Below are 12,180 nucleotides of genomic sequence, written 5' to 3'. Positions count from 1 at the left end.
AAATGCAATAACATGGTAAAATGGCTAGCAATAGGCAAATTAATTGATTTTATTGGCTGCTTGCCTCCAATTGATGAGCTAAAAACAATGACTGCAGATGCTGGAAACCAGATTCTGGATTAGTGGTGCTGGAAGAGCACAGCAGTTCAGGCAGCATCCGACGAGCAGCAAAATTGACGTTTCGGGCAAAAGCCCAATTGATGAGCAACAAGCCATTGCCATTCCCACCACAGGGAATATCTTCCCCACCTCCAAGGAGAGTTAATTTCTCTTTTATTGATGAGAGACAGTTATATCATGCTGATCTAATAGAAGCCTCTTGATAACTAAAGATCTGAGAAACAAGTAGAAATATTTCCTACAGAGACTTCATGGCAGTTAGTTAACGGCCTCAGGCTTCCAAAAGCTGGCTCTTTTTCTTGCCAATATGTAAAACAGGTAGACTGTATAATTTCAGTTCCCTACAGATCTTATTTTATGGAACATCCTAAAGGAACGTAAACCCAACATTAATTAGCTCAGTTTTTTTTATTCACTCATGAGATGTGGGCAAGCATTTATTGCCCGTCACCTGTGGATAAGCTGACTATTACTTTACGGGGTGGCATTTCTACCAGGTAGTTTCACAACTGCTGGCTGCATTGGATGAGGAGAGTGAGAAATAAATGAGGCTATGAATTATGCCTAGTCCTGTTTGAAAATGTGCTCCTTGCATATTTCATTTGGCTTTACAGACCCACCCTTCTGCAAAACCCAGTAAACAAGCTAGGACATTCCTTCCACCATAAGGTCAGAAGTGGGGATGTTTGCCAACAATTGCACAATATTCAGGATCTTTCACAACTCCTCAGACACTGAAGAAGTCCATGTCCAAATGCTAAACCATCTGGACAACATCCAGGCTTGGGCTAACAAGTGGCAAGTTACATTTGCTCCACACAAATGCTGGGTAATGGCCATCTCCAAGAAGGTGTCACAGTGGGGAATCACAGGCGAGATCACAGCAAAGCTGGTCTGAAGACTGTGATCATTGTATTATTAAGGATAAGGAACATGAAGGTACATGAAGAACATTGATTGATTAAGTACCTTGGACAAAATAAAGGAAGACTTGTAAGTTGCAATACCCTTTCAAAGATTGATCAGTAGTTTATTCAGTTGATTTGTTTAGGAAAAGAAGAAAGAGGGACTTGGGGGACTTTTCTTGTTCATTAGGGAGGAGGCAAACATATACAATGTGGCATTCTGCTAATAAATGTAGCAGTAACTAAAAAAATTGCATCTGGCTTCCTACCTCACTGTCAGATTTCAGAATTATTTAAAATTTAGCAAAGGATGGTCTCCTGAAGGTGAAGATTGGAAGCTAAGAAAAGAAAAATCAGACAGAACCTTATAATCTTGAGTTACTTTTATGAAGAATGGCTGAAAGTCACATAAGCTAAGTTGTTAGGTTTAGATCCACCCACCAAACTACTCTGAATCTGAACTCAATGGGAAAATGAAGTAGATATGTGCACATCCTTAGCAAACAGAAAACAGGGTACTACTTTGGTACTGTTACTTCTTAACAACAGTAAAATCAGAAGCAAAATACTTTGGGAATTAGATGTCCATCAGTTGAACATTGATGAAGACTTAAGTATTCTCTTAAAATTCATGGATGAAATTTACAGAAACGTTGATCTGTTAGATATCTACAAGGCATAGTCAAACTTTGATAGATTTTTGAAGTCATTGCACAGAGAAATATAATATGAACTTTAACAGACTGTGGAAAAGATTGCTTAAGTTCAATTGAGAGATTATTTTCTCAGGGCTCTCATTTGAATTATTGAATTATGCTCATGTGTTGTATGTAGATTCATAGGGTCATAGAGCATAGAAGAGGCCCTTTTGACCTATTACATCTGTACTGACATGTCTACCACTAAAGGTGTGTTAATCCCAATTTCCTGTACTTGTCCTATATCCTTGAACGTTATGTGGTTAGGCTTTTGGTCTTAATTAGTGTTTTGTTCTTTTACAAAAAGACACCTTTTTGAATCAAGTGTCTACTACTTTAAAAATATTATGGGGAAGCTGTCATTTCCAGCATCCTTAGTGATGCAAACAGGACATTTTGTGATGTCACAAAGGATGGAGGGCTCAATATTTGCAGCATTTCAAGACACTTCATTTACAAGGTGCAGGCATCAGTACAATATCTGGAAAGAATAAGCATGAAGCTATTTTTAGCTGATCTGACAGACAATAGGCAAATAAGCCCCAGAAATGCCTGGGGAATAGTTAGCAGGTGCTACAGATGTGACTCCAAATATCACTATACAATGAATGACCAAAAGCATAGCAGCAGAGATTTTAAAGTGATGCCTAACACTTAGAAGTTGAAGATGATGATAATAATCAGTTTGAGAGGTAGGAATGGTCACAAGAGGGTTTAGTCACAAGAGGGTAATGAGTGCACTACCCAGATTCATTCAATTGTGCCATATTAGGTAATGATTGAATCTCCACAGTCTGTGGAGCAGATTGATGAAAATCTTATTTGGATTCACTCAATAGTAAGGATCAAAGCAAGGTTAGGGAGCATGAAAGTTCTACTCGTTTCAAGTTCAAAGATGACAACTCACCGAAGTCACTGAAAAGAGTGGTGTTTCCAGGCAAAAAGCTGGAGTAAGACACTTTATTGCTACAAATGTAGCTTCTTTGCCGCTGAGCAGGCCTTCCATGCAAAAGACACAAAGGAAACATTGAATATGATTTGCAGAGGAATAATGATAGTGTCACAGACCTAATAATCCATAGAGCCTGGCTATTGCTCTTGGGAACTGGAACCGAAATGTTAACTCTGATTTCTCTCCACTCATGCTGCCAGATCTGCTAAGATTTTCCAGCAATTTATGTTTTTGTTTCAGATTTCCAACATCTGCAGTTCTTTTTGTTTTTTTTTATCTAATGGTCTTTGGACATGGGGTTGAATTCCATCCTAGCAGAAGGTGAAGTTTGAAATCAAATAAAATCTGAAATTAAAAGCTGGATTATTGATGACCATATAAATGTTGTCAAGCATGATAAAAAAAAAGAACTCATTTGCTTCACTAGTACCCTTTGGAGAAGGAAATCTGTCATTGCACCTGGCCTAGCCTATGTGCAGCTTCAGATCCACAGCAATGTGGTTGACTCTTGTTTCCCACGGAGTAGTCCTATCAATCCACTCAGTTCAAGTGCAAAGAGAGAGTAGTAATGAATGCTGGCCCAGCCAGCAACAACTACATTCTATGAATGAATAAAAAAAAATTGAGATTGATTACAAAAGTTCAGAATCTGAGGAATTACTAGCAGGCAATGAAGCACCTTATACCTCACATACTCATATAGAATCAAAGAATCCCCACAATATGAAAAGAGGCTATTCAGCACATTTGAGTCTGCACTGACCCTCCAAATAGCTTTCCACCATACTCAAACGCTTATCCTATCCCTGCATTTTTACTATGGCTAATCCACCTAGCCTGCATATCCCTGGACATTATGGGGCAATTTAGCATGGCCAATCCACCTAACATGCACATCTTTGGACTGTGGGAAGAAACCAGAGCACCCAGCGGAAACCCACGCAGATGCAGGGTGGCTGTGCAAACTCCACACAGACAGTCGCCTGAGGCTGGAATCAAACTCAGAGTCTTGGTGCTCTGAGGCAGCAGTGCTAACCACTGGACCACATCGATTTGACAATTATGTGGAACAGAATACACTTCATAAGGGGCTGGATAATGTAGGCAGTATAATGCAAAGGACAGGACTCTTATACCCAAAGGACAACTACCCAGATACAGGATACTCAGAGATCTACAATCACAAAGGGTCCAGTGTCTGTGAAAGTAGGCATACTCAACTGAAGGTAGGTCCAGCAATGTTCTACTGGTATCACAAAGCAAAACTCTCAGCAATCTACATGATATATGTTGTTGATTTTCTATTGAAATTTGAGCAAATTGCTATAACTAAGATTGAAGGAGAATCATAGAATGATTATGACAACAGAAGGAAACTATCCTTTCTGCATTGGCTGTCTGAAGAAATAGTTCACTTCATGCTACTCCCTTGCTTTTTCCCTGTCTTCTTACAAATGTTTCCTTTTAAGATAATGATTTAATTCCCATAAGACCATAAGGCGTAGAAGCAGATGCAGGCTATTCAGCCCATCAAGTCTGTTCCACCATTCATTGAGATCATGGCTGATCTGATAATTCTCAATTCCACTTTCCTGCCATTTGCTCATAATTCTTGATATCGATCCTGATTAAAAATCTGTCAATATCATCCTCAAATATACATAACAATCCAACCTCATCAACCAGAAGTAGAGGGCATAGGTTTAGGGTGAGAGGGGAACGATCTAAAAGGGACGTAAGGGGCAACTTTTTCACGCAGAGGGTGGTACGTGCATGGAACGAGCTGCCAGAGGAAGTGGTGGAGGCTGGTACAATTACAGCATTTAAAAGGCATCTGGATGGGTACATGAATAGGAATTGTTTGGAGAGATATGGGCTAGGTGCTAGCAGGTGGGACTAGATTGGGTTGGCTTATCTGGTCGGCTTGGACCAGTTGGTCCAAAGGGTCTGTGTCCGTGCTGTACATATCCATGACTCTATGACTCTATAACCCAGTGGAGCAGAAAATTCCACAAATACACTAACATCTGAGAGAAGAATTTCCTCCTCATCTCTCTCTTAAAAACTTATGCCCTCTGGTCTGAGATTCTCCCATAAGGCACAACAACCTCTTCAAACATGCCCTGTCAAAACCTCTTAAGAAACTTAAGATAAACAGAAATTATTGGAGAAATTCAGCATGTCTAACAGCATCAGTAGAGAGAAAGCAGAGTCAATGTTTCAAGGCCAGTGACCCTTTTTCAGCCTAACTCACTTTGTGCATACCTTGATGTTCACAGCACCTCTGTCTTGCCTTACCTTTATAGCAACTTGCTGCTTCATTCAGAACTTCAGACCATAGTTCTGTCTTCACTTCAGAATCAAAGAAGAATCATGCAGACTCAAAATATTAACTCCGTTTCTCTCTCCACAGATACTGCCAGACATTCTAAATTTCTCCAATGTTTTTTGTTTTTGATTCAGATTTCCAGCATCCACTATATTTTAGTTTCATAGGTTGTGTAGTCACTTAGCTTGAATTGCATGACTTCTTGGATTATGCTGTTTTGACTCAGCGCTAAAGAAAAATTAGTTTCTGACCTTTCAAAGAAATAAGTCACCTTCACAGACAAAATCCAATTACCTCAATGTCAGAACCCATGTTCTCTCATAATAATAATAAAATATTCTAAACATTCATTGCAATGTGGACAGACAATGTGGCTCAAATTTTAACCAATAATGTAACAAACCAAGGAGCCTTAAAATGACAACAGTTGACCATCTATAAATGAATAAATACCATTAAACCATTAAAGCGGTCCAACAATTCTCTTTTTCCCAAACAACAATACAAAATCAAACCATTTTCCCTCTATGGTAATTTTTTGTCCCCCAGATACAGTTGCCATAATGGTCTATATGGGTGAGATTATCAGATTACTGAATCAGTTTGGGTCATTTTAAAACATTTAACATCTATAAGTTTCTACGGTATAGGCCATTAGTAATAATTTGAAAATTAGTAAGGTTAATCTACATAGGATCCTGTGGATGGTAAATTGAGACTGTCATGAACCACAAAGATGTATCTGCTTTCATAGAAACCCTACAGTGTGGAAACATGCCATTTGGCCCAAGAAGTCCACAGTGACCTTCTGAAGAGTAACCCACCCAGACCCATTCCCTCTACTCTGTTGCTCTAGATTTATCCCTGACCATTGCACCTATCCTACACATCTCTGAACACTATGGGCAATTTAGCATCACTTAACCTGTCCACCTTTGAATTGTGGGAGGAAACTGGAGCACCCAGAGAAAACCCACGCAGACACAATGAGAATGTTCAAACTCCACAAAGACAGTCGCCCAAGGGTGGAATCGAATGCAGATCCCTGGCACTGTGAGGCAGCAGTGCTAACCACTGAGCCACCATGGCTTGTTTATATGTAGTACTTCCTAGTCCTCTAATTGTTATTGTAATACAATGCAAATATTGTCCTGATGTCACTTCCATGAAAATAAAAGAGATTTAGGAATAATATTTCAGAAATTATTTAGTGTGTTTGAAATTAGATTTTAACATTTGAATTTTATATTTTAGCACATGAAACCTGAATCTAATCATTCAATCTATAAATACAAGTATCAATATTCAAACACCTTGCATTTAATAAATCTTAAAAATAATGCACAGAAATTGATTTTTTATTGGCATTGTTAAATTAACTGTACATTGTGCGTCCACCATGGTTCCCAAGATATACATGTAACAAAGTCAGCTTGTTCCACCAACTTATCAAAGAGACATTGTCACTCATTGTCCATTGTCTGCTTTTAGCACTACAACATGAACGATGTCATTTGCAACACATTAATGTGGTTTGAGTGGTAACAAGAAAAGACCAAAAAGCAAAAGTATAAAAATAATCTAGAATAATTCTTTAAAAAAACACAACGTTTTCCCAACAGCACCTATCGGCCTTCCAAATAATCAGGATTGTGCATCCAACTTTGAATATTTGGAGCGAGGCTTTTCAGAAACTTTTCATCCGAAATGGCACAGAAACAATGAGGGCTCTTAAAATGGCAAAAAATATGATTGAAAGAAATCAAATGTCCAATAGCTTTTTTATGTATTCTCTGTCAATAGGAGCAAAATCTTAGGTAAATTTAAAGAACAATAACAGGAGATAAACATGAGAAAAAATTACAAATCGTTGAGCAATACTAGTAGTTTTTAATAATTTGAATTGTAACATGGTCCTTATTAAACATTTAGAGCTATACATAGAAATACTTACACATGAGTGACATTGTAGGATTAATTATTGGGAATAAAATAGTTATCCTGATTTAATAACTAACAATACAGGATTGAGAGCTCTGTGACCTACTCCTGCTTCTTTTACTCTAAGCAATCAGTACATAGCAGATAGAAATGTTACACTCTGCACTGTCCAGAAGTTTTCCTCTTCTCTTCTGTCAAAATGCAATAATAGCCTCTTAACCAAGTCAGGTGACAGATTTAGACATCAGACAGGGACAGCTATACCGTAGACTAGAGCAGCTAAACACGGCAATAATCACAGTCATCACACAATTTGGCTGTAAGAATTCAGCTATTTGACTTAAACTACCTTAATTTCAGCACTCGGGCTTTGTAGTTAAAAGAAAATACTTCATCTTTATTAAGTTGAATTGTAAGTACACACAATGCAGTAGTATTAATGAAAATTAGATGATTATTACAAACGCCTTGTGCTGGCCACCATGGAAATACACTTAGTTAAATTGTCATAATGTTTTCTATATCAATATATTGCTCCAGTATTCCCTTGACAGTGCTGACTCATGTCAGGGTGTAGCAATCTGTTTGCAGTTAAGATCACTGCGCCAGAAACAGTAATATAGATTGATTTAGTCTTCTTTATAACCTAGGATACTCCAGTAAACTTTAGTCCCTTTGTTGTTACCTTAACGAAGCTTATCTACCACAACCCATATTATGTCATGAACCTGGGATCTTCCTACACTGTACAATTCAGTACCAGCTTATATGATGCACTTACTCAACCAGCAGGTAGGTCCTAAAATTATTTCTCTACTTACCAATGGTAGTTTACTGCCAGGAATACTGGGAAAGTCATGGTGTTCAACATGGTATCCAACATTGAAGGTTATCCAGTTGAGAGGACCATAATACGAGTAGGTTTCATGCCCCTTCAGAAACATGTAATGCTCGGCAATGAAATGTCCAGAGATTGGATGGATACCCATACATAGAAGTGAGCCTGCCACCAAGTATACTATTGGTTTCAAGCCCCACATGTAGTAGATGAGAAAATCATATGCAAACTGCACCACAGCATTCAACACCTCTAACCTTGTAATGGGTTTAGGGTTAACATAAAGGGGCCTGAGCGCATAAAAAAGGGGTTGGAGAATAAGCCAAATCGTTTTGCGAAATGGAGTGCAGAAGAACCATCCTTCCATTTCTGTTGGGATGTCTACATCTAAGCCATCACCTCCCAGGTATCGATGGTGATCTATGTGGTATTTCTTGAAAGATGCAGAATACGGCATTCCAATTGGTAGATTAGCAAACATTGCAAACAATCGGTTCCATTTTGCCAGCTTATTGCCAAATGCAACATTATGAGAGATATCGTGAATGGCCAGAGTCAGTGAGTGGTTGACAGCACCTCCAAAGGCATAAGCCCAGAATATAATCCATTTCCAAGACAAATCTTTCACAAAGAAGCATGCAATGGTCTGCGTAAGGACCATTCCAAACACAATCCATTTTAGATTAGGATCGGGTCCCATCAGTGATTTGATCTCTGGATACTTAGCTGCAGAACAAAACAAAATACAGTATAACAAATATTATTGACTACAATTCTAACACATGTAGTGATCAAACATTAAAATATTTTGTAAAATATAGTATATCATAACAACAGCAATGTTTATTCATTATAGTGTCTTCCAAGGTGCTTCACAGAAACAGTATTTAGAGCCACAAATGCAGAAATTAGAATAGGTGACCAAAAGGTGTAGTTTTTAAACAATCTCATAAAGGAGAATATAGAGATAGAGAAGCACAATGGTTAGGTATAATGTCAGCACAGCTCAGTGCTATTAATGCTAATTGTATCGTTTTAATGATACATACACAATTTGAGTGTTGCACCCTCTTTGCCATCCTGGACATGAAGGCTTTGTTGAGTTGTGAGTTTTGCTAGTGAGAGTCAATTGGCTATTTAATTACAAGTGACTTCAAATTTTAACCAACATTCTGAGACTCAAATGGGCAAAAGGACGGACTGGTACCTCTGAATTAGAAGGTGTAGAGTTTGAACCCATATAATCCAGCAATTGCAGACTGGAACTCCAACTCTGAATTCTGAATTGGGCTTCCACTGAGTTATTTAGATTCAGTGATGTTTGTGGTTTTCCTTATCATATGGCTTATGAGAGCCCATAAAATCTAAGACTAACTAGAAGTTGGCATAAATATCACAGAGTGTAAAGCTGAACAAGAAACGTTTCGTGAGTTACCTTAGTTTAGGATGAGAAGACTTAACTCCCACATCCTTACAGTCTCCTACCAAAAGATAATAGGGATAATCTAAGAGACAGTAGGTGGGAGCAACCCATCAGTTGACAGTCATAAATAAATTGTTCCCATCAAATGAAGTGAGCGCGATCTTCAGGCAATTGGAAAAGGGATGGAGGAAAAACTTGGGGAAGTGGAGGCTCAAGATTTCAAAGGAAGATTGAACATAGGAACAGGAGTTGGCCATTCAGCCCATCGAGCCTCCTGCTGTATTTCCATATGCTTTGATGTCATTAGCCTCCAGAATTGATTTCTATTTTGGACATGCTCATTGGTTGAGCACCCACAACCCCCTGTGGTAGAGAATTCCAAAGATTCCCCACTCTCTGAGCAAATAAATTTCTCCTCATCTCAGCTTTAAGTGGCCTATCCCTTATCCAAAGGTTGTCACCCTTTGGTAGACTGTTCATCTCCTCCTGAAGTCTCCCTGCACCCTCCTCATAACTTACATTCTCAACTGGTATTCTGTCATCAGTAAACATTAAACAATTACAACTGATCCCCATATCAAAATTATTTTAAAATATTTCTAGCTCGAAGGAGTCTGAGCTGCTCTTTTTGGAGGCAGCACAGTGGCTCAATAGTTAGCACTGCTGCTTCAAAGTGCTAGGGACCCAGGTTCGATTCCAACCTTGGGCAACTGTCTGTGAGGAGTTTGCACATACTCCCCGTGTCTGTGTGGGTTTCCTCCAGGTGCTCCAGTTTCCTCCCATAATCCAAAGATGTGCAGGTCAGGTGAATTGGCCATGCTAAAGTGCACATAGTGTTAGATGCATTAGTCAGAAATGGGTCTGGGTGGGTTACTCTTCGGAGGATTGGTGGACTTGTTGGGCTGAAGGGCCTGTTTCCACACTGTAGGGGAATCTAATCTAATTGTGAATAGCCGTGGAGCTAGCACTGACCTAACCCTAGTTACAGCCTGTCTGAGAAATATCTGTTTGTTCCTACACATGCTTTCTTACTTGTCAACTAACTCTCAATCTATGTTAGCATACTTTTACCAATTCCATGCATTCTAATTTTATTTACTAACTTCTTGTGTTGAACCTCATCAAAAACTCCTGAAAATCCAAACGCACATCGCTAGTTCTCCATTAACAATGCTACAAATAATATCCTCAACAAACGTCAACCAGTTGTCAAATGTGATTCCTTTTCATAAATCCATGTACATTCTTCTCAATTTTATTATTTGTTTCTAAATGCCTAGTTATCACATCCTTTTTAATAGATTTAAATATTTTCCATAACTACTGACATCAAAGCTGGAAAACAGCTTTGTAGTTCTCCATTCTCCCACTTCCTTTTGAAACAGTGGGCTTATGTTTGTTATTTTCCAGTCTGCAGGAACTGTTCCAAAAGTAACAGAATTTTGAATGATAACCACCAATGCATTTCAAATCTTTATCGCCGCCTCCTTCAGCGTTCTCAAATCATCTGATTGCTCAGCTTTCAACCAGTTAGTTTTTCAATGACTGTTTCTTGATTTTTTTTTGCTGCTCAGTTTTAAATACCCATTGATTACTTAGCATCTCTGGAAGGTGTTCTGTATCTTCTTCAGTGAAAGTAATGCAAAATAACTGTGTATTTTATCTGTCATTTCCCTGTTCTCCAATAGAAATTCTCTTGTCTCCTTTGTAATAGGACCACATGTGTCTTAATCCTGTCCATTTCACATACTTAAGGAAGCTTTTATAGTCTGCATTTATGTTTCTCACAAACTTATTTTCCATTTTTTCATCAAATTTTTACACCTTTGCGGCAATGTAAATTACTGCCAATACTTAGACTTATCACTCATAATGGCTTCCTTGTAAACAATGCCCATTGATCTAATGCAATTTTTAACTTATCATGTTCGCCATTGTTGATTCACCTTTCACTTTGGGTGTTTGAGCCTTAGAGCAATATATTTGTCATTTAGTAATGAAATTCCGACAGTGTATAAGCAATGGGCAATTTAGCATGGCTAATCCACCTAACCTGCACATCTTTGGACTGTCGGAGGAAACCAGAGCACCTGGAGGAAGCCCACACAATCATGGAGAGAACACAACAGTTGCCCAAGACTGAAAATTGAACATAGGTCTCTAGCACGGTGAGGCAACAGTGTTCACCACTGATCCACTATGCTGCCCTGTAGGTATCTGCTGTAGATCATGTGGTATTGTCATAATATACAACCATTTCCTCTCTACTAACAAATATTTTAGGGTATTTTCCCAATTCACCATAGCTAACTTGCTCTTCATAGCTTCCTTTCCTCATATTTAAGACCCCTTGTTTCAGAATGAACTACATTGAATTTATACCAATGTGAAATTTCGGTATATTATCGTCACTGTTTTACAAAGGCTCCTTTATGGAAAGATTATTAATCACCCCTTTCTTGTTATTTAACACTAACTCTAAAGGGCATGATCGCTAGTTGACTCCTCAATGTGCTACTCCAGAAATCCATCTTGTACCAATTCTGGGAATTTATCTTTGACAGTATTAGTCAGGTCTGGACTATTCCCAGAACCTGTGCCACTGCAGTCACCCGGGCCATCTTCCAGTTCATATGGAGGTCAAAGATGGACCGGGTCCGAAGGGACTCGCTGTACAAAGATCTGGGCAACGGGGGAAAAAATACACCCAATGCCACCCTCACCCTGATGGCCACCTTTGTGTGTGGCTGCATCAAGCTGTGTGTGGATCCCCGGTACGCAAACACCAAGTGTCACTAGTACTGAGGTTCTACCTGTCCCCGGTGTTGCGAAGGATGGGCCTGGCCTCGCCGCCGCAGAACACTCCGAGTAGTTGAGTAGTAGTGGACCGTTCCGTATCACCTGTCCTTCGTGGACAAATTTATGAAGAAAAACACCTTTGACCACAAGCCCATCAGGAAGTGGTCAGCACGTA

The 12,180-nt window shown here is 39.0% G+C and overlaps 1 protein-coding gene across 1 annotated transcript in view; it reads right to left on the bottom strand.

The window, feature by feature from the left end:
* The window catches only part of degs2 (delta(4)-desaturase, sphingolipid 2), a 58,672-nt gene that overhangs the window by 35,576 nt on the left and 10,916 nt on the right, over positions 1 to 12,180 (bottom strand). Inside the window, exon 2 of the mRNA XM_043697423.1 lies at positions 7,767 to 8,509. Coding sequence (XP_043553358.1) covers positions 7,767 to 8,509 — 743 coding nt within the window. The remainder of the gene's footprint in view (positions 1 to 7,766; positions 8,510 to 12,180) is intronic.

Source organism: Chiloscyllium plagiosum, chromosome 10, assembly GCF_004010195.1.
Source record: "Chiloscyllium plagiosum isolate BGI_BamShark_2017 chromosome 10, ASM401019v2, whole genome shotgun sequence".
Classification (NCBI taxonomy): Eukaryota; Metazoa; Chordata; class Chondrichthyes; order Orectolobiformes; family Hemiscylliidae; genus Chiloscyllium; species Chiloscyllium plagiosum.
The sequence above is the reverse complement of the archived record's forward strand: the minus strand, read 5'-3'. Positions and strand labels throughout refer to the sequence as shown.